The sequence below is a fragment of the Capricornis sumatraensis genome, chromosome 12 (genome assembly GCF_032405125.1).
Source record: "Capricornis sumatraensis isolate serow.1 chromosome 12, serow.2, whole genome shotgun sequence".
NCBI lineage: Eukaryota > Metazoa > Chordata > Mammalia > Artiodactyla > Bovidae > Capricornis > Capricornis sumatraensis.
In genome coordinates, this window is record NC_091080.1 from 79,008,072 (window position 1) to 79,032,239 (window position 24,168).

Below are 24,168 nucleotides of genomic sequence, written 5' to 3' on the forward strand. Positions count from 1 at the left end.
CACGACTGAGTGACTGAACTGAACTGATAATCTAGGCCAAAACATAAATTTTGTTCAACTTTTTAAAAAATATAGTTTAAGAACTATTAGTCATTCCATTTGAAAAATAAACGTCTCCTTTCTCAACTGTTTTGAATCAGATGTGAAACTCCATAACCCACATATGGACACACAAATATCACCATCAAAGGAGGAGAAAAGAATGTTCTTTGCACATGAATTGAGTTTTCCAGACTAGTGAGAAGTACTAACCCTTTAAGAATCCAATGTTCATTTGAACAGCATCTTCCCCCAAACTCTGCTGCAGTCGGCCTTTAAAACCAAAGACGAGAACTCAGTTCACCATTTTAATGCTGCACTCTCCTCATCACCAGAAGACTTTTTTCCAGTGCCAATGACCCTCAGTGCATAGAAGCGCTTCTGTCCCACGGAACGCTCCAAATGGCCAAGGTTTTGGGGTTTTTCATATATAATTATATCTTTTCCCCTGCCATCAGGTTATCCCTTCAACTGACTAGCTCACCATTACCTACTGCTATTTCTAAACTAGGTTTTGGCATCATAATATCAGAAGTGAATCAGAGTAGCAGACCCCGAGTAAGAACCTAAAGGACTCAGAATAGAAAGCAGACTCAGACTGTGGTCACTTATTTTGCATTTGGCTTATTTCCTGGTTCGTGGCCCTGCCCCTAGAATTGAGCATGTCAGATAATGGGAATTATTCCAACAGGTAACTAGGGTGAGTGTACATTTAGCTCACCTGAAACAGAATACTGCTGTATTTTTTCCAGAGTGTTGCCTAGAGTTGCTGTCATACCTGCTTCCATGATTGCATAATCTAAAGCCATTCATCTCTGCTTTTGAGGGGAGGACGCAGAAACTGCCTAATATCTTCCACCAGCATGACCATAATGGGTGACTATTAAACTAATGAGACTGCCATAAAACTAATCACATTGCCTCTATGGTTGTGTAGATAAAAAAAAACTCACTGCAGGAAATAAAAAACAAAGTCAATACAAGATCAACCACCTGCTGTTCTCTCATCTGACAACTCCACTGCCTTTTTCTTGTTACTGGCCTGATTTTACATGGCTGGCACGCAAACCAGCACAACCTACTCAGCTCTCTACAAGCTTTGAAGGATGTGGCAATTAGCTCCTGCAAGTACCTTTAGCTTTCGTCTAAATCCACAGCACCTCCTGGAGGCACCAGAACGCCACGTATACAGAGCTGACAAGTGAGCCTCTGAGCATGAGAACCAAAATGTGGACTCCAAGCAACCCAGGCTCTCCCGGTGGCTCAAAAAGTAATCCTGCAATTCCATCCCAGAGCTGGGAAGATCCCCTGGTAGAAGGGAATGGCAACCCACTCCAGTATTCCTGCCTGGAAAATTCCAGGGACAGAGGAGCCTGGTGGGCTACAGTCCATGGGGTTGCAAAGAGTCGGACACAACTGGGCAACTAACACTTAAAATAAAGTGCCACTGGTGGGTGGAAGCCACTGATATCACCCTGAGGTCAGGCTAAGGATGTGAACCCCTCAGGAGGAGTTTCTGCATATTCCCAGACCTCATCCTTTCAAAGGGCTTTAAGTCACTGAGATGATACCCTGGGAACTCCCCTGGCCCCACCTGGGATCAGGGAACTTTTATGGCAAGTGGGCAAAGCTCACACTTGGACACACCCCTCCTAGAGCTACAAAATACAAAGAAACTATATGGGACTAAAAACAACTGTGCTCAGGTGCAGTTGGGGCAAATTCTGGACCAAAAGATACAAAAAAGACAAAAAGAACCAACTGCCATTTCTAAACAGCTGGGACCTAAACCAAAGGTGTGGCAAAAACAATGCACCCCTCCCCCGCACTCAATACCACAAAGGGATTTGCAAAGCACCTAAGGCTACGGTTTTTCCAGTGGTCATGTATGGATGCAAGAGTTGGACTGTGAAGAAAGCTGAGTGCTGAACAATTGATGCTTTTGAACTGTGGTGTTGGAGAAGACTCTTAAAGAGTCCCTTAGATGGCAAGGAGATCCAACCAGTCTATTCTGAAGGAGATTAGCCTTGGGATTTCTTTGGAAGGACTGATGCTAAGGCTGAAATTCCAGTACTTTGGCCACCTCATGTGAAGAGCTGACTCATTGGAGAAGACTGATGCTGGGAGGGATTGGGGGCAGGAGGAGAAGGGGACGACCGAGGATGAGATGGCTGGATGGCATCACAGACTCGATGGACTTGAGTCTGAGTGAACTCCGGGAGTTGGTAATGGACAGGGAGGCCTGGCGTGCTGTGATTCATGGGGTCGCAAAGAGTCGGACACGACTGAGCGACTGAACTGAACTGACTGAAACTACCCCTCCAGCCTGATCCCTGACCCACCACAACCCTCACCCCATATAAGGAATGAACTTGCCCTCCTCACTTCGGGAGGGAACAAGAGAACCTGTTTTATGTCCTACAACCAGTGCAGGAGCCCCAGTACAACCTTGCCTGAATTTCTTTTGGGGCCTCTAGGCAATTTCTCTTTCCTTGGGGAAGACCAAGAACCCTGGTCGGGATCAAGGTGCGCTAGGGCAACAGAAAAGAGGAAAACCACAGAAAGGGTGGAAAACTCCACAATGAAGTGAGAGGAGATCCAAGAACATGCATAAATATACATTTAGGGCTCAGCAAGAGAAGACAGTCTTAATGAGAATACAAATCAACCATGACCCCAAAGGGAGGAAGGGGAGACTTCTATCAACATTTTCCTTTAATGAATCATGTTTCCCTACACCTAAAAATTAATAATCTATCTTCTCAAATGGAATATTCAGTAGTAAGAATTTATACGTGGGGCCATATGCTGTCTTTTACAGCAACTAAACTGAGAACCATTTTTCCAATTATTTTATTGTTAGTATGTGTCCTTTCTGATCAAAAGAATACAAAGGGAAAACAACATACCCACTCTAAACTCACTGAGGGTAAATCATTTCACTGAGAATTTGTCAAAATGGTAATATTTGGTAAGGGTTTTTCCTTTTTCCTAATGTTTTCTATGTAGCAAAGTGTTGAATTTGATTGAGGACAAGCAATAAACCTAAAGTAATCAATGGTGCTCACTTTTATAATGTCACAGAACTAGTTGCATTACCCTTCCCTTGGAAGCTTTCAGAAGATGAAATCTGTGCAGCAGAAAAGAAAAACAAAATGACAAAAGGAGGAGATGCTCCCTACGTAATGTTTTCAATATACAGTTTTACAACCAAACATACTGAGAGCAGCGATGCCTCAATTTCTCTTACTGATGCAGATGAAAGAATTAGGAGAAAAATGCACAGAGCCAAGAGCACAAGGTCCTCCCAGAAAGCCATCTTTACACACTCTTTACCCAGTTCCATGTCCCTAAAACTCACCTTCTCCCACTCACTGGAGTGGAGCATATAAAATACCAGATGGTATCCAGAGCTGTAAATTCCCAGAGGTCACAAGCAAAGAAAACGGCCTGGTTAGTTCAGCTAATGAGTCCCAAAGGGAGGAGTAAGCAGGGGATGAAGGCTTCAAAACAGAACCAAGGCAGAGCTGATTGCTCTGAAAGGCACCCAGAGAGGATGCCAGTCTCTCTGAAATGCCTTCCTTTTCCTCCATAACTAACTCAAAGTCATCACCACAGCTGAGGGCCAGGATGAACAGTAAATAATTGTTTCCAATGAATACTGAGTACATGTATGACCTCTACCCTTTCAAAAAAAGCTAATCTAGCTTTGAGGACAAAGTGATAAGCCAGCCATCCAAGGACGATTCCACATATGTGAGGTTCCTCGAACAGACGTATACACTCAGATAGAAAGTAAAATGGAAAGCTGTCACTCACGAAGCAAAGACCTGATGATGCTTGGTGGTGATGCCTGCACAACAGCGTGAATGGACTTAACACCACTGACTCAACTGTAGACTTGAAAACGGCAAACCTAGTCAATTTTATGTTTTGACTGTTTGAAACAATTTAAAGAACAATGACCTTTGAAGACCAAAATGAAAATAACCACCAATCAAAAACTGCAAACGCAGTGAAATATTTTGAAGAAGGAAGGAGGCATGAAACACAGGTAGACAAAAAAATTAGAATGTTTAAAAATAGGTATGAGTCATGATTGCAGCACAAACCCCAGGGAAAGGAGAAAGAATATACATGCTGTTTGCTCCCTTTCCAGAGAGACACCATATCTCCACCAGCCCGACCTGGTCTGCTGGTCCCTTCACCATTCTCCACTACAGTTTCCTACACTTTCTCCATGATTAAGAATCCCTGGGGCACAGATTAAACAAATACAGATTTCCAGGCCCCTTCCTTAAAAAATGCTAAGGGAAGGACTTCCCTGGTCCAGGGGCTAAGACTCCATGCTCCCAATGCAGGGGGCCTGGGTTCAATCCCTGGTCAGGGAACTAAGATCCCATAGGCCATAAGATGCAGGCTGCAGGGAGGAGTAGTTGGGCTATATGGAAGTGTAGCAGGGAAACTTACATTACCGTATGTAAAGGTAACAAATGGGAATTTGTTTTGTGACTTGGGGGAACTCAAACATAAAGGGATGGGATAGGGAGGGATGTTCAAGTGGGAGGTACATTGCTAAGTCTCTTCAGTTGTGTCTGACTGTAGACTGCCAGGCTCCTTCTTCCATGGAATTTTCCAGGCAAGGATACTGGAGTGGGTTGCCATTTCCTTCTCCAGGGGAATCTTCCCATCCCAAGTATCAAACTTGGGTCTCCCACACTGCAGGCAAACTCTTTACCATCTGAGCCACCAGGGAAGCCTGAGATTTAGAAACCCGCCTCTTAAAACAGAGATACTCTAGTCTTGTCTTGGAAAAGACGAATAGCTCAGTTGGTAAAGAATCCACCTGCAACTCAGAAGACCCCAGTTCAATTCCTGGGTCGGGAAGATCTGCTGGAGAAGGGATAGGCTAGCCACTCCAGTATTCCTGGGCTTCCCTAGTGGCTCAGGTGGTAACGAATCTGCGGGAGACCTGAGTTCCCTGGGTTGGGAAGATCCCCTGGAGAAAGGAAAGACTACCCACTCTAGTATTCTGGTCCTGTACAGTCCATGGGGTCACAAAGAGTCAGACATGACTGAGCAACTTTGACTTTGACTTTCAAAGCCTAAGAGGGCTTCCCTGATGGTTCAGATAGTGAAGAATCTGCCTACAATGAAGGGAGATGCAGGAGACCTGGGTTTGATCCCTGTGTAGAGACGCTCCCCACCTGGAATAGGAAATGGCAACCCACTCCAGTATTCTTGTCTGGAGAATCCCATGGACAGAGGAGCCGGGCCAGCTACAGCCCACGGGGTTGCCAACCGTCAGACACAGCTGAGTACACGCAGCACACACAGTACATACCCCAAACTTAGGCGTTTAGTTACAGTAATTTTTGATGGAAGGGTATAGGAATTTTGTTGTTGCTGAGTAATTTTTGAAAGAAAGCAGGGATTAGCAATTAGCTTTCCAGACTGGTTACCTAGTAAAAACCTATTACACACAGCCCACCTCCAGGGGTACACATATTGTCACTACGGGACGGGCACAGCTCAAGTGGAACAGTGTGCTACCAAACTCGGTCTCCCAAACAACTGCAACAAAATTAATGGCGTCTGAAGGTACCTTTGGCATAGGCAGCCAAGAAAAACACATGGATCAAAAGACATTCCATGTAAGGCCATGAACACAAACATCTTTCACCCTAGGACTAGCGAACACAGGGAGTCCATTACTATGTGTCACTGGATAAAGACTGGAAAAGAATCTACAAAAATGATGCCTGCCATTACAGGATGGTGGTGTTTGGGGTATTTCCCCCCAAATTTTGGAATAACGGTAAGCAAACCAGCAAAGCTTAAGAAACAGCCAAAGTTTCAGGGCAGACTGCCTTTGTGGATTCCTATCAGAACTAGGATTTCCTAACCAATACTTTTCTCCCCTTCTATAATAAACCCCTGCAAGCTGAATCCTTTCTTTTCTCCATCTCTGATGAATACTGTAATGCATTAAAAGGTCCACAACTAATTCATTTTGCTATTTTTTCTAACATGTACTGTACTACATCAATTCACATATGAGATGAAATAAGACATTATTCTTTTCTTTCAGTGACCCACCACTCTCACTAAACTCTTCACTAAATGGGCAAAATAGTAAGAATGAAATGAAGGAATGACTAGGCAGACGTGATGTCCTTTCCAATCATTTTTTCAGCTGACTCACAACTTCACATGTACCCACACACAACAGCCTTCCATTGTATTTTCCTAAATCACTACTCTGATCATTTACTACCTTAATCAAAATTTCTGAGGGTTCCCCTTTACCAGCTCAGTAACTCCAACAGCCTTCAGCTCATGATCAAGACTCTGGTCCCAATGTTCCTTTCTAGATGTATGTTGGAGCCTCCTGCTATGCCAACTGTGCTTCTATAATTCCCTGAATAAATCATTTTGGCTTTCTACTGGAACACTGCTCCATGCATGGACTGGCCCCCTGCAGGCATATACACTGACACAGAATAACAGACATGCGCACATCACTCCACCCATTGAAGGGGTCCTCTCCTAAATCATTAAGTCTGTACACTTGTCTACCACTTAACACCCATATTTCTATTTCGTCTAATTGTAGGTATTCTAGCCTTCTGGGACTGACTGCCAGTAATCAAGATGACAGGAATGTGTGAACACTAGCTAAATGCCAGGCACTTCGTTAAATGCTTTACACAGATTGGCTCATTTAATCCTCTCTACAACCATAAGAGTTGGGTACTATTACAAATGAGGAAATGTAGGCTCAGAGCAGTTAGCCTCAGGCTAATGTCTACAAAAAGGAAAACTGTGATTCATACAAAAGCACTCAAACTACTGAGTCTTGTTGTGTGTATGACACTCCACCCTCCTATACTGAATACATGACTCTTAACAGGTCCTCTGCAAAACCAGTGCTCACAAAAACCTCATGAAGCATATATTCTCTCCTTCAGTGTTTAAACTCAGGACACTGAGGCTCTGAGAAGTGGATTCCACTCACTCACAGTTCAGCAGACAGCGAAATCAAGACTGGATCTCAGGTCTGACTTCACTCAGAGTCTACACTCCCAGTCTCTCTCCTATCTGACCTGCCACACTGTCGTCTAGCAAATACTTGGGCACCTGATTCAAGAACCTGATAACTCAGTGCACAGGAGATGCCCAGCTTAGAATCTGAGCCACGGGAGAACTACAGAATGGCCACCATCCTTCAGGTTTATAGCTGCAATTTCAAAAGGGCATCTGTACCGAGAAACGTTAAACATCTAATGCACATGCTACTGCAATGTATTAGAAGATCTTGGTTATAAGATACTAGAAAGAAACTAAGCTAAAAATGCATTTGAGGCCTATCACTATCACCTGGTACCTTTTAAAACTCCCCCATGTGCCAGTCTATGTCTGACGCAGGATACAGCATGCTTGGGGCTGGTACATGGGGATGACCCACAGAGATGTTATGGGGAGGGAGGTGGGAGGGGGATTCATGTTTGGGAACACATGTAAGAATTAAAGATTTTAAAATTAAAAAAATAAATAAATAAAATAAAATTTAAAAAAATAAAAAAAAAAAACTCCCCCATGCCAAAAACAAAACATAACACCGCTATCCCAGTGGTTGAGACTCCATGATTAACTAAGATCCCACAGTTCATGTGGCCAGAAATAAATAAAATCCACCCACCTCCCCAAGCCATTAAAATGGATTTCTGCAGAGAGGTCTCGGGTATCAGTGTTTTTAAATTTTCATGAATCTTAGTGCAGCAGTTTGGGAACCGTGGAGCTAAGTCTTCCCTTCCAGTTTGCACTGCACCCCACATAGCAGGTAGTTACCAGATGGTAGGCAGTATACAATTGACACCCTTTATTCTCAAGCAACAGAAACATATCCTTTGAACAAAGCGGTTTAAACCAAACAGCCTCTCCTTCGTTAACCTGCTTTACTCAATCTCCTGCCACCAGAAAAGTAAATCTTTACCCAAAGGCTCCTTGATGAGATTAACTCTTCACAAAATGCGATTTTATATCAGAAATAAAGGGGGGAAATATTTTTTAAAACTGCTAAACAGTGCAAGAAACATTACTAGCACATTCTAATTTTGTCTGGAAGTTAGAAAATACCATTAGAAGATAAAGTCCAAACAAGGTATCAGATGCTATAAGAGAGTCATTGTATTTTCATAAATACCACACTGTCTCACTTGAACAATACTCAACATCCTGGTCTCTTAGAAATATAACTGCAAACTCATAAAAAAGATATTAGATTGACCATAAGAAATCGCTGTTTCATAACCCAAATCAGTTGAATATCTGTCATTCCACATGTAAAATAAACATTAGTCATTCAGTCGAGTACAACTCTTGGTGACCCCATGGACTGTAGGCTGCCAAGCTCCACAGTCCATGGAATTCTCCAAGCAAGAATACTGGAGTGAGTTCCCACACCTTTCTCCAGGGGATTTTCCCAACCCAGGGATCAAACCCAGGTCTCCCGCATTACGGGCAAATTCTTTACTGTCTGAGCCACCAGGGAAACCCCCAAGTCCAGGCCAAAGTTAAAGCAATATAGTGTCTATATTGAAACAGAATTGTTTTTAAATAAAAGACAAAAAGTTCTGGAACTATGAACACGATATCACGTGGCTGATTCAGCAACAAAACTTTCTATCATGTTCTTTCCACAATCCAAGGAGCAAACTCAGAGAGAGGAAAACAGGAAGGGTGGATGAAGAGGGAGGTGCTGCAGGGGGTGAACCTTCCCTTCTCATACTTAGCACAGTCGGTACACAGGTTGTTTTCAAAGTCAGGCTTCATTTATCCAGAGGAGTTTGCAAGTTTGACCACTCCCAGCACCCAGAAAGAGCACCTACTTCCTTCCAGTTCAGGCTCCAGGAGAAAGGATGCCTGCTGTCCTGATCACTGATCTTAAAACATAACTGAACTGAAGAAGTGTCTGCAAAAGAGATGGGAAATGATCCGGAGAAGGAAGGGGTCTTAAGAGACAGGATTAAAGGAAAGAGAAGGAGTCCTTCACTGAGACAGATGATGGTTACCTGAAACCATGAAATAGAAATGGTGTGGATACAAGGAGCATGTAAGTCCCCCCAAATTACAGACTTCTGAAACTAGAACTACACTGCTTAGATGAAAACTTAAAACGGATCTAAGGTAAGTACGAATATTTCTTTAAGCAGGATGCTAATGTATAGAAACAACCTCCCTGAGTTGTACTGTATGAATATCAGCAGTCATACTCTATGGTCACTACAAAGGTGAATCAGGGCTTTGTTGGTGGATCAGTGGTCAAGAATCCACCTGTCAATGCAGAAGATTTCGATCCGTGGGTCAGGAAGATCCCCTGGAGAAAGAAATGGCAGCCCACTACAGTATTCTTGCCTGGGAAATCACACAGACAGAGGAGCCTGGTGGGCTACAGTCCACAGGGTCACAAAGAGTTGGACGGGACTTAGAGAGTAAACAACAACAGCAACCTAAGTGAATACTAATTGTTCCTACGGGAACTACAGGGCTAGGGTTCTGCCAGCCTTTGGTAAAAACATCTTCATCAACTGCTCCACACTTAGATGACCTTCTTTTGTGTTATCTTTCTATTTAACCTTATTTAATTGCCATTGGTAATTCACAAACACTGGCCTCACACAAACACTGGCCTCACACAAACACAGCCAGCAGCACCAGAACACTACCTGAACCAAGCTCACCGACACACATATTTCCCCGCGGGACACATCACAGTCCTCTGCATAGGAACACCAGACAACACTTCAGCACTCTTAAGCTGCAAACTCCCCCCAAAAAGAACAAAAATATGAGAAGCAAGGCACCAAGCAGACCACGAAGACGCCATCTGTTCCACAGTATGAAAGCAGAAATACATTCCACCCCACTGGGAATATGCACGTCAGATGACAAGAAATTTAAGGGACTGTATCAACATGGGCAGAAGACCAGGAAAGTATCCCAATTTTTTAAATGATTTTTAGAATTATAAGTAAATTTTAGAATGATTTTTAGAATTACATATAAATGTTAGCGAGTAGGCAAATTTCCAAATACAGAATATACGAATATTCAGGAATACTTTTGTTTTTCAAACACTATGTCAAGTACCCCCTCGGACTGTACCCCTAGGACTACAGCCTGCCAGGCTTCTCTGTCCATGGGATTTCCCAATCAAAAATACTGGAGTGGGTTGTCATTTCTTCAGGGAATCTTCCCTACCCAGGAACTGAACCCGTCCTGCACTGGCAGGTGGGTTCTTTACCATGGAGCCAGCAGGAAAGCCCTCCAGATCTACAACAAAAGATAAAGGGAAATTGGGATGTTTGCAGGGAATCAAGTCATCTTAGAAGCTGAAACAACGAATGACGAATCTCTCCTGCAAACCACCCTTTGGTTAACAAACACTAAAGAGAATCAGGATGAGATATCAGTCACATTAAGAAGTCTGGCAAACTGATCAGATTCTGCAGGTAAATCTGACCTGGGTAACAGGCAGCAGAGAACACTCAGTGACCTCCCTGACTGTCTGCTCTGGCTTTACCTGGCACTGGAAGCAAACCATCCCATTATCAGGACTCATGTGGGAAAGCATGCTTCTTAAAATCTCTGTGCCATAGGATTACACCATCCTGATTAGTGACACTGTCATGCTGCCTGTCCCAGGTCTAAACATCCATAGCATTCAGGCATGAAGACAAGGACAGGACTGGCAAACGGAAGAGACATTGTCACTACTGACTTGGGCTGGACAACTATCTTCAATGCAGGCTCAGCTTGCTTTAAGTTTTCATCTTTCCCCATCCCAGATCCACCTTCCATGCTCTAAGCTTGGGGAGTTATTACCCTTTGAGATCTGAATCTGGGGGAGTATTCCTTCTTCTGTGTTCCAACCATAAACAGACAGGAATTAAGACACCGGTCTCCCTGTAAAGACGTTACGTGACTCATGCTGGGAATATCACCAGGGACTCCTGGCGATTTTCTAAAATGAGACAGTATAAGGTTTAAACCCTGTTCATTTAATCTATATGCTGAGCACATCATGAGAAACACTTGGCTGGATGAGTTACAAGCTGGAATCAACATAGGAGGGAGAAACATCAACAATCTTAGACATGCAGATGATACCACTGTAATGGCAGAAAGTGAAGAGGAAGTAAAGAACCTCTTCATGAAGGTGAAGGAGGAGAGGGAAAGAGCCAGCTTAAGACTAAACACTAAGAAAACTAAGATCATGTCATCCGGCCCCATTCAATTCAGTTGCTCAGTCGTGTCTGACTCTTTGTGACCCCATGAATCGCAGAACGCCAGGCCTCCCTGTCCATCACCAACTCCCGGAGTTCACTCAGACTCACGTCCATCAAGTCAGTGATGCCATCCAGCCATCTCATCCTCGGTCATCCCCTTCTCCTCCTGCCCCCAATCCCTCCCAGCATCAGAGTCGATTTCAATGAGTCAGCTCTTCGCATGAGGTGGCCAAAGTACTAGAGTTTCAGCGTTAGCATCATTCCTTCCATAGAAATCCCAGGGTTGATCTCCTTCAGAATGGACTGGTTGGATCTCCTTGCAGTCCAAGGGACTCTCAAGAGTCTTCTCCAACACCACAGTTCAAAAGCATCAATTCTTCGGTTCTCAGCCTTCTTCACAGTCCAACTCTCACATCCATACATGACCAACTTTAAGGTATTACCTTTCAATGTACTACATCTTTCTCTTTTTGCTACAAAGAATCATTTCCTTAAAGGTACAGTACTAGTAGTTTCAGTGAATGGATAGATGCAACAAGGTTTAAAACACTATTCCTTTGACCTATCTGTGTTCTTAATGCCAGTTAGCTAACTTCACAAAAAAACACAACCCATGTTGCATAATCCCAGTATTTGGTAAGAACTTTGGAAAAAAATGCCCTAGAGATCTGAGGAATCTGAATAGACATCCTGAGCTGCTTCAACAGACCACCAACTGGAGTCACTAATCCAAATGAACTGTCATGTTCATAAAAACTTTTCATTTAGTCCTCAAGTCAAACAGAAGGATCAATGATCAAGTGTGAATGTAAAATAATGTCATCACAATAAAATAAGAGTCTGGAAGTTCCTTAAAATACTAAAGATAAAATTAGCATATAGTATATATAGCAATTCAACTTTCTGGGGATGCACTCAGAAGAACTGAAAGCACAGACTTGAACAAATACTGGTACACCCACGTTCACAGCAGCACTATTCACAACAGCCAAAATGTAGGAACGGCCAAAATGTCCAATAACAGATGAAAGGATGCACAGAATGTTGTATAGACCTATAATGGAATGTTATTCAGCCTTTAAAAAGAATTGAATTCTGACACCTGAGTCATCTAGAGTCATTAAATTCAGAGCAGTAGAATGGTGGTGAGGGGCTGGGGAGTCAGTGTTTAATGGGTACAGAGTTTCAGTCTGGGATGCTGAAGAAGTTCTGAAGATGAATAGCACTGATGGCTGCAACAAAAACGTGAATGAACCTAATGTCAAAATGGGGGCTTCCCTGGTGGTGCAGTAGCTATTAACTATGCGCTCCCAATGAACCCTGGTTAGGAAACTAGATCACACATGCTGCAACTAAGACCTGGTGCAGCCAAATAAATATATTAATTTTTAAAAAAGAAGTTAAAATGGTAAACTGGATGTTGTGTATATTTTACTACAATTTTTTAAAAAATTGTAGCAATGATCAAAAGTAATTTTACCAAAGCAGTCAAAAGGTAAATAAATAAGTCACCCATATATAGGATATATCCCAAAGGATCAAAGTTACAACTGTGACTTAGCAACAATTTATAACACCCAAGCTGATTTCTTTCCAGGACCAGAGATCAAGAGGTGGGGCCTGAGCATGAACCACAATCGTTTCAAGGGGCCTTTCAGAGCTGTTCAGAAGCACCAGCTTTTGCTCTAAGGAATCAGTCCGCCGGGTAACCTGCAAAGAAGTGTTGAATTTCTCCACCCCAGTGGGATCCTAGATGCAAGGCTGTGCAGCAGGAAACAGTTCTTTCTCACGTTTCTGGAATTTCTGGTTATGTCTGTGGTTTACCCCAACAATCCCTGACTTCGTAAAGGGACAATTCTCTTAGCCTAACCAAGCCAGCAAATTAATGGCTTTGGGAGATGTTTACATTCACCTAAGCAAACGTGCCAGGGCCAGATCGGATTTCCCAAAGGCAACGTTCCAAAATGTCAGTGCCAAGAGGAAGAAAACAGGTGGACCCTGGCTCACCTGTGCAGCAAAGAGAGAGCTTTATTTCACTGAACCATTAGACCTAACAAAAGATTTTTACAATGTGGGTCTGGTGAAATTTCCTATTTATTTACAGGAGCTAAGCATGATCTAGAAAGACAAACATCTAGCCAAATTTTGGGAATCAGAGTGTCTATCTCTTAAATAGTAGACGGTATCATAGAATATCAAGGAATGTGATTGATGATCGAAAAGGAAGAGCCCTGACCAGAGTGTAGGGGCACCACGGCCATTTCCACATCACCCAGGAGGAAACTGGCTCAGATGCTGCAGCAAAACACAGACAGTGAGATGCCAGGCCCCCGGGGATGACACAGCCCTGAGATTAACAAGACTCCGCTCAAGGGAAAATAAGGAGACAAGTCACATTTTACCAACAAATGTACCCCCAGGAAGCAGAAGTCTAAAATTTGTAGCAAGTAGATGAAAGAAGTGATAATTTCAATTTAAACTGTTTGGCTTTAGACTTCAATCACAATTTTAATTGTTTTGTAATACAAATTGTATGTATTTAAGGTGTACAATGTGACACTCTGATACAAAATTTACTATAGTAAAGCCACTTAACACATTGACAATGTTGTTGTCCTTTTTGTGTGTCTGCTATCTCAGTAAATTTCAAAGTATATAATACAGTCAAATGAAAGTTCTTAGAAAAGTAAACAGGGCAGAGATACCAGGATCAAGTTTATAAAGGGCACTTCAGCTCCTGACACTGGCAATTTCTCTATAAATCCACCTGAAATCCTCACTCCCTTTACAGTAAAGACCAGGGTAACCTATGGAGTAATTTTATGGGTATTTCTCAGCACAAAAGCACTAAAAACATCAAACCAGGTCATACTAAAACTGCTATAATGCTTACTAAAGAAAAAAAGGAAATCTATTATGAAAAAATGAATGGCAACCAACAAATTCTTTCCAAAATTACTAAAAATAATGAAAATTTTCAAGTTTTATGCAAACATCTATTGTCTTTACTACTGTTATGAACAATCACAACTATATAATACAATGAGTGTGTCTATATGTGGCATGGATTCCATTTATATTTTAGTAAACATAATTATAATGAATATGATTACATGCAGTTTGAAAAAAATAAGCCTTCCCTTTCTCAAATACATTCTTTTCTCCTAGATTTAATTTTATAGATCCAACTACAGAAGCTTTCTAGTAAATACAACTTTGTGTAAATAAAGGTTTTCATGAACAACAAAATTTCCATTAATACCACTATGTCATTTCGGCATGAAAACATTAAAAATCAACTTCATATCTCTGATGCTTATAGACATCTTTATAAATTTACTGAATAGTATCGAAGAGCCTGTGAATAAACATTATCAAAAGCTGTACTGACCTGATCTCAATACAAATCTCTTCATTATGTTTTCCTAACGTTTTCTTAAACAATATCAGCTGGATGCAAAGAGCAAACTTCCGTAGCATAGTGTAAATGAGCATAATCATTAAAAGAAAATGCTCTTCTTGGGTACAATGTGTCTTACTTTTTTACTGAGGTATACTTGATGTGCAATGTTATATGTCACACGTGTACAACAGTGACTCACGATTTTCACTAGTTAAAAAATCTGTAGTTGACAGAGAACCTCTCCAACATGCTTCTGGTACTTCACGAGAGGTACACACTTTGGTCCCGAGTGACACTTACCTTGCGGTAAATCATGTGGCACATGGCTACTCTCAGCCTCATCCCCGCACACTGGACGTGGTAGAAATACAAGTGGTGCAGAATGGCCAAGACAAGCGTGCAGGCGCTCAGCACCCCGGCATAGCCATGGGCTTCGTACAAAGCAGCAGAATCAGAGGGATCGTAGTTTTCAAAATAACCAATAATTTTCCCCAAAATTATGGGCTGAACTACTCTGGTACTTTCCTAAAAACAAATTTTAAAAAATCTTCATTAGACATACAAGCCAAATCAGGTTTTCTTTTAGGCTTTGGTTTGTTGGTTTTTTTTTTCTTTTTTTCAGTCGACAGAGTAAAGACTTTATTCAGCCCTCAAACCTTAAATCATAAAATCTAGTTGGAAGATTGAAGCTAATTGGATTCGTGGGTGCTAAGTTGCTTCAGTCATGTCTGACTCTTTGCGACCCCATGTACTGTAGCCCGCCAGGCTCCTCTGTACATGGGATTCTCCAGGCCATGGGTTGCTATGCGCTTTTCCAGGGGATTTTCCCAACCCAGGGATCGAACCCAGGTCTCTTAGGTCTCCTGCATTGGCAGGCGGGTTCTTCACCACTAGCACCGCCTGGGAAGCCCCAAACCAGGTTTTCTTAACACACGCTTTACTTTTATTATTACTTGTTAAAAAGGCATCTTGACAAAATGCAACATTCCTAGTTATTCTAAAGAAAAAATCCAGGGATCCACTATCTTCTATAAGACAAGCAGACAACAGTTTTAACCTAAGCAAAAATGTGATAAGTACAATAAAGCCTTAGTACACTGTGATTAGTACATTGTGGATGCTCAATAAATATTATAACCAGTGCTTTAGAACACATTTGGCAAAATACCAAGTGACTCCTGGCTTCAGAAGAGCCTAAGAAAGGTAAGAAATTTGTTTCCATATGAACAAGCCCTTTTGGCAGCCTGCTCCTGATCCCCTGTATTCTCAGTGTCCCAGCCCAACAGAAATTCAAGGTCATTCACACACAGGAGGACCATTCTTGCCATCTCTGTCAGCTTTAAGAGCCTTTATGGAGGGGAAGCTGAAGACGATGGCACAGGAGTAAGACAGGGAGATCGTCAGCCTCCCCACAAATACATCAAAAACTCATCAAGAGGGACTACCCTGGTGGTCCAGTGGCTAAGACCGCATGTTCCCAATGCAGGGGGCTCAGGTTCGATCCCTGGTCAAAGAAAAAGATCCCACATGTAACAACTAAGAGTCTGAACAACTAAAGATCCTATATACCACAACTGAGACCTGCTGCAGAAGCCAAATAAATAAATATTAAAACAAAAACAACAACAACTCATCAAGAGCCTTTATGGACTGAGACATTGGCATGAACACAGATCCCCTCTTTCCGACCCTCAACTCTACACATATAGGGATCAAGAGAATGGAGCCCAGCTTCTGTTGGAGTTTCTCGAAGAAAGCAGGTTTGGGAGGTTCCCAGGATCCCAGCCCCAGGGTACACTGTATCACTGTTTCTCCAGCCCAGAAGCTGGGATATTCCTTGGAGCCAAAAATTAAATACAGCAGACACCAAGCTAAAAAAATGATGTCATCCATGGTTCTTCATCTGCCAAACACTACAGGTACTGGTTTAGAAAACACATTACCAATCTTCTTTTCCCCAAGGCAAAAACTACAATTCTAAACCAATGGGAAGCATTAGGACTTATATCTTAAGTATGGCATAGGGAAGACAATTTTCTTTCCCAAAGCTAACGTCAAAAAAACTGCAACACTTGCCCACTCTGCCAAACAGACACTCCACCCCACAACCTACTTCTGCCCCCTTGTCGCCCCTTGAAGGTCCCCTTCTCTCTCACCAAGAAAACCAAACACTCAAGAAGTCCAAGTCACCAAAAGTAAACACCTTGGCCCTCGACATCATTTCCTCCAGAATTCTCAAAGGACAAAATGCCAAATGTTTGGAAATGTTTCCAGAATTCAGTTTTTCCTTTTAAGCAATCCCTCGTTAATAATACAGACAGGGTAAATAATTGATGGGTTTGCTTTTGATAACTGTCTGTCTGTCCAAAGCCGAAGAAGCCACATGCAGGAGGAAGGGAAGGAGAATCAAATACTTCAATCAGCAAACAAAACTAACACATATTTTCTGCTCAGTCAACTAATGCCTGATCAGATTATTCACAGAAAGCTGTCTCCGTTTTTCAAAGGAATGCAACATGGAAGCCCTACACTCATGTCTTGCTCCGCACACACAAACCCACACATTCACTGACTGCCTTGCCTTCCACAAGGTCATGGAAGGTTTCATCTAGTAGGGAAAAGAAGGTGAATGCTGTTTAGCTGAATAGTTATGAGTAAGATGATCATGAGAGTAAGATTTCCCAAGAACACGAAGGCTCGTTACATTTCCAGCAAGCCCCATGATTCATCCCAAGGGGCATGAAGAGCTTATTTAAAAAGCCCCTCACATCGTATATTGCAAAACACACTGTTTATAGAGTTTACTGAGATAGAAGTCTGAAGAAGGCTTACAAAGAGAAGCAAGAATGTCAAACTGTACACAAAGGCAGTCCCAGGCCAGGTATGACCCAGAGCAGTCCACAGCTGCAGCCTACAAACCTGGAGCTCTGCAGAAGCCCAGTGGTAACAGCCGCCATCCCAAACTTTCCTAAAACTTATGATTATCTCTGGAATCACTGTCGTCTGTGACTCAGCTCTCCACTTGAGCCTAACATTGAAAACCCACCAAAGAGAATACCAACAGAAGTAACAAATTCAGCAAAAATGAGTTTTTGTAAAATAAGGATCACTACTGCCTTAGCACCTTGATTTTTTTCACTGAGGCCACCACTTGAATAACTCAGTTGATCAAACAGTCTCATTAAGGAGTATATCTGGTCCATGACCGAAAGTGTCCACACTTCTGTCTGTTCTTGACCCTAACCCTCAACTGAGTGAGAAATAAAACAACTGAGAAAACATTCAGTATCAAAGTTGAAAGTAGCCAAATGAAAAGTTTCCAGATAAACAGGAACAAGGTCAAAATTACTCCTATAATCCCTTCATATTTGACACCCAAACTACAGCTCCACAAACCAACTGAGAAGATAGTTTTTATTCCTTCACAAGAATTCTTCACAACTGCAAAGCCAAAAAGGATTTTTACAAGATCCCAATATAATACCACAATACCCCATGGTTCAAGGTTCGAGTCTCTGAGGCAGATATTGCTTGGTGGAGTCCTTGGTATTCAGCCTCTGGAGAACACCTCCCATGTGACCCTATCTCCTGTTTTTAGGGAAACTTCTTACACAGCTTTATGCTAGAAATTCCCCAGTGGGTAGTTCCTCATCTATGATTCCACATGTGCTGCTTTAAACATTTCTTGTCCAACTGTTATCTCTGATTCATGAGGGGAAAAAAAAAAAAAACACAGGAACTAGAAACCATCGAACAGAGAAGGAAATAAGCGGGTGAACTTATGGGAAAATGAACAGGCAGCTAACCTTTAGAAACCGGAGAAGAGATGACAATGTTAGACTTGAGAAAGATCCAGAGCTAAGAGGGAAAGCAGTGAATCTGGGGAAATTGTTCCGGTCTATCAGGTTTGGACCTCATCCTGGGTGCATCACTCGAGAGGAGCTGAGAGCACTGAGGCCTGTAGCCCAGCCCCTAGAAACTGGTTTGAGTGAGTGAGTGAAAGTTGCTCAGTCGTGTCTGCCCCTTTTCGGCCCCATGGACTATAGAGTCCATGACTTCTTCAGGCCAGAACACTGGAGTGGGACCAGCCGTTCCCTTCTACAGGGGATTTTCCCAACTTAGGGATCAAACCCAGGTCTCCCTCACTGCAGGCAGATTCTTTACCAGCTGAGTTACAAGGGAAACCTAAGAATACTGGAGAATGTAGCCAATCCCTTCTCCAGCAGATCTTCCCAACCCAGGAATCGAACTGGGGTCTCCTGCATTGCAGGCTGATTCTTTACCAACTGAGCTTTCAGGGAAGCCCCCCAAAACTCACAACAAATTAGGGATGGAGACTGAAGTCCTCTCTCCCTGGAAGATTCTGGATGCAGAAACTAACCTCAAGTAAGCATCTGCGATCCTCCTGTCCTACACTGTCAAGGCAGCTAAGCCTGGGGGGATGACAGACCTGTTGTGAATGATTTACAAGGACCACAAAGGGTTTTAATTAGAATTCCATGAGATCTATCATACTTCCAAGAAAAACCCATATGAACCCAAGTCCTGACATTCCAGCTAAAGGGTGGGGTGCAGGAGGGGGGTGCTCAGGAGAGGTTAATAGGCAACCCAGAGTAAACAAAGCAAGAAAGAGTTGGATTCATTATGCAAATCCATTCTCCACTGACAAAAAGCTTTTGTTTCAGGGCCAACATTCTCTTTCAGGTACAGAGCAGAAGAAGCCCTTACAAATGGAGATTTCCTTCCTGTGTCTACTTCTCAAAAAACAGGCAGCTCAAAATTGTCTTTACTCCAAAAACGCAGATTCTAGGGTAATGGATTCTGCTACCTTGTTCTAGTCTTCTATTTTTGAAATGTTCCTTAAAATCTTCAGGGAAAAAGAAAACCCCACACTGCAGGAAGCAGTAGAAAGAGGAGTAGAAAGCTGTTGTCAGAAAAAAGTCTTGGCTCTGTGATCTGGTGGCTCAATCGGTAAAGAATCCGCCTACCATGCAGGAGACCTGGGTTCAATCCCCTGGAGAAGGAAATGGCAACCCCTCCAGTCTTGCCTGGGAAATCCCATGGACAGAGGAGCCTAGTGGGCTACAGTCCATGCGGTTCCAAGAGTACAACACGACTTAGCAACTAAACCTGTGACTCTTCAGTGGAGGCTGTGTAAGGAGAGGAAATCTCAGGACAGAACACAGAGAATACTGGTCTAGGAATTAAAACACTGTCCTTCAAAAACCAGGTCGGCCACCTGCGGGTCACATGGCCCCAGGCCCCTCTTGGGCCCTCCTGCACCCCCAGGTCCTCAACAATGGAAATACCTGCCTTGCCTCCCTTGGGGGAATCCTGGGACAACTAAATAAGTTACAACAGCTCAGAGTGCTCTGAAACTAGCATCAAAACAAATATAAGGTACGATCACTTTACTGTACAAAACTTCCAGGAAGAGACCTATTGTATTCTTAACAGCAGAGGCTGGTTTCACAAAGAGCTTGGACAAATCGTCACTGCTCACACGTGATCATAGCAGAACCAGAACTCTTGAGAAAAAGGCATTCATAAAAGCTCACTCTTATGGACAGTAATGAAAAATATCAGTTCTAGCCAGATTTTTGAAATCTGATCCATTATAAATGCAGTCTTGTAAAAATGAGTTACCTACTTCCTGACTTCAAACAGGAAACAGATTGAGGGGATGTGTGGAATAGGTGATGGAAATTAAATGGTACAATCTTACAGGTGTAAAATTAAAAAGGCAAGAGAATGTAATGTACAGCATAGAAACTACAGTCAATAATACTGGAATAGCTCTGTATGGTGATAGAGGGTAACTAGACTTAATAGGGTGAGCATTCTGTAACATACAGAAATGTTTAATCACCATGTTATATACATGAAACTAATGTAATATTGTAAGTCTACCATTCTGAAATTGAAAAATTTAATTGTTATAATAAAAATTAACATAGGCTTTTAAAAATGAAAACGATTGAAAAGCATTCCCCTCATTTGTGCCTCAAGGTCATCACTGTGGATATTACTAACACCTAATGGCTAGTGCTATGCTCTTAAGAGGGGCTTCCCCTGATAGCTCAGTTGGTAGAGAATCGGCATGCAATGCAGGAGACTCTGGTTCAATTTCTGGGTCGGGAAGACCCGCTGGAGAAGGGACCGGCTACCCAATCCAGTATTAATGGGCTTTCCTTGTGGCTCAGCTGGTAAGGAATCTACCTGCAGTGTGGGAGACCTGTGTTTGATCCCTTGGTTGGGAAGATCCCCTGGAGAATGGAAAGGCTATCCACTCCAGTATTCTGGCCTGGAGAATTCCATGGACTGTATAGTCCATGGGGTCGCAGAGTCAGACACGACTGTGCAACTTTCACGATGCTCTTAAGAACCTGCAGGGCGCACACAGCAGGTCTGCTCTGCAGGTTCCTGTCTTGCTTTGCTCAAGGGCCCCTCCCTCCTCTCTCTTGCTGTGTGGTCCTCAGGGGTTACTCCAAGCCCACAGTTTCTTTGCCACCAGCAGCCACTCCTCAGACTCCTGGGTGGAGCAGAAGTGAGGGACACATGGAAGGAGGGTTGGGAAATAAATGCAAAGATCACTCAGCTCTTGGGGAACCAACCCTGAGTTGAGGCACAAAGCCCACTGTGGGACGCAGAGGATTCTGTTTACTTCCTGCCCATCAGCTGAGCTCCAAAGTGAAAACATACACAAATCTGTGCGTGTTCCTACAGCTTCCACCTAACACAGAGGCAACCAGCAAAAATGGCCTTGAACAAAGACCAAGTGACAGGACAAGGCCAGGCCATTTCTAAGATTCCCAAAAAGAGAAGCCCTGGCCACTCCTCCCCTCTCAGGGGAAGGGACTGTGTGAACTGACTATGGCTCTCTGAGGTCACCCCACTTACACACCAGCAGTGGAGACTTCACCTCTCAGAGCGAAGCCCTGATGACCTGGGGAGACGGTCTCTGTGTCTCTGGTCCAGGCAGAGGTTTCAGGCTCTTCCTTTCCACCCTGAGGGCCATGGGCAGGCAGAGACCTGTCCTCCCCAGCCGCGGTCCCCAAGAAGGTACACACAGAGGCCAGGCGTGCTGGGATCTCATTGGCTATTCTGTTCTGTTCTAATTAGCATCAGCCTCCAAGAGCTCCTCGAACCCTAAAGTCACTCCTAATACTTATAGGACAGAAATTTTCATGGTTTTGAAATCCTAACCCTAAATGCCTCGCCCTGGACTGGCATCACCCTGCCTCTTCCCACTGGTGCTGCTGCCGGTAGTTCAAGGGAAGGCCCTGCCTGTGTTGTGGCTGATCAGAGCACACTGCGTGGGAATCATGGATGATCCATGCAGCACTCTGTGCACCAGATGAACCAAAAGAGGGCTGCAGGTCACACAGAAAACATGTTCACATTTTAGAGAATCCTGGGCTGAGTTTAGATCTTCCAGTATCTAACAAAGACCAGCAAGCAGCATAGATAGATCAAAAAATGGAAAGCTGATTCATAAAATCAATTATTTAATATTCATTGCACTTTTCTCAGTAGCTTTAATCACTTAAAACCCAAGAGTACCTGAAAATGAGTTCTAAAATCAGATCCTTACTAGCTTCGTCGGAAGAAATGTTTTCTAATTTCTCCAAAACAGCAGCGTGTCAAAAGGCAAGTCAAGGAAAAGAGGAGTGTTTGTGCTGGATTTCAAACTTTTTTTGACTGCCGGCAACAACAACAACAAAAAAAATTCAAGGTTTACTTCTTGAGCTTCAATGGCCCTGAAGTCCCTGAATTCCAATGCATCAGAACTAAGAGTTCTACCAGTTCTACCAGTGTCCTAAGGACACAGATTTGGAGTTAGCACTGTATGCCAGTCACCAAGGAATATAGGAACAGCCACCAAGGGAATATAGGCCACTGTCTAGTTTTATGCTTTAAACCACCAAGGTCTCAACACAGCAAGATCAAGAAACCTCCCTCCTGGGAGAAAGCCCAGTTTCACCTGATTAATCTGCTACCCTCCCAGGGATTGGCTGGTTCCCACCCTAAGACCTCGGGCCTAGGACACACCCTCAATGTGGGAAAGTGTATTCAGACACGAGAACAGGAGAACTGCTCCACACTCCGGTAACTGACCTGGGGTTCTCACTCTCACTGAACAGATGCATTCCCAGGTTCAACGGGATGTCAGCTTTCAGCAAGCAACTTGGCACATGTAGTAAAAAATCAATATAGAAGATTCCACCTCTGTGCGGATTATCAATGTCCTAACATAGCCACTATCCATACCGCCTTTCCCCTGGTCCAACTCAAGGAGCCGATCTGGAATGGTTTCATAACAGCGTGGATGGATGTTTAGAACTTAAATCATCAGAATAGTCACAAGCTCATTTACTTGTAGCAAAGGCCAACCCACCTTTGGTCATCAAGAATTACACCTCCCAGGACCACCCGGTCACCTGGGAGCTGACAGATTCTGTCTCTCCAGTTGTGTGGGGTGGACTTTTTCTATCCAATTGCCCACTGCCCACAGTGCCCTTCAGTACAACACACCCTTTAAACAGGAGCCACGCCACCCACCTGCCATCTTGCCCATCACCTCACCCCAACACGATGGACTGAGGAGAACTCACACCTTCTCCACCTAAAATGCTTCCACCCCTCCTGCCCTCACACACTCACAGGCCGCCCGTGTCCCTAAGGCAGTGCTAAGGGACCACGGAGAGCATGAGCCACTAAGGGGGGTCTGCAGCAGACCCCCAGCAGGCTCAGCCAGAACAGGGGGCTGACGGCACTTTGTCCCCAGATGAACTGGCTCACTGGGGGATCTTGACCCAGGATCTTTAGGGTCACGGAAGTCACTGACCTAATGGCTTTCTACTCTGGTGTGCCCTGCACATCCCTTCCACCACCCTCTGCCAATGCCAGGCTACCAGAATCCCCCTTCAACCAGCAGACCAGCCCCAGTCACGGACAGAAAAGAGCATGGAAGGTGCACAGAATTCATGGTGAAGCTGGAGCTCCTCCCCACAGTGGGGATCTGACCTGGGTGACCGGGCCCACAGGGAGGGGGCACCCTCCCGGGGAAGACGGTGCTCTTGGAAGCTCTGGCAGCTCCTGCCAGATACAGGGCCCTGGGTTCTGTTCCACAGGAAGAGGAGAGGCGACAATCCCTTCTTAGGAAACCATTTATCAGATGTGACCTGGGCAAGTTAACAATCATTTGCTGAGCACCTGGAAAATGTCTTTTAGGCTCAAGGCTTCCCAAGTGGCTCAGTGGTAAAGAATCTGCCTGTAATGCAAGAGATGTGGGTTCGACTCCTGGGTCAGGAAGATCCCCAGAGAAGGAAATGGCAACTCACTCTAGTACTCTTGCCTGGAGAATTCCATGGACACAGGTACCTGGCGGGCTACTAGGCCAAAGTTTCCCAAAGAGTCAGACATGACTCAGCA

At 43.7% G+C, this 24,168-nt stretch overlaps 1 protein-coding gene across 3 annotated transcripts in view; it reads right to left on the bottom strand.

Annotated features, from left to right (window-relative positions):
- LOC138089276 (ATP-binding cassette sub-family C member 4) overlaps positions 1–24,168 on the bottom strand; it is a 186,382-nt gene that overhangs the window by 126,569 nt on the left and 35,645 nt on the right. For 2 of the 3 annotated variants that reach the window (XM_068984710.1, XM_068984708.1), the window contains exon 4: positions 15,034–15,258. The exons of the other annotated variant lie outside the window; for it this stretch is intronic. In XM_068984710.1, coding sequence (XP_068840811.1) covers positions 15,034–15,258 — 225 coding nt within the window. The remainder of the gene's footprint in view (positions 1–15,033; positions 15,259–24,168) is intronic. 3 annotated transcript variants of the gene reach the window in all.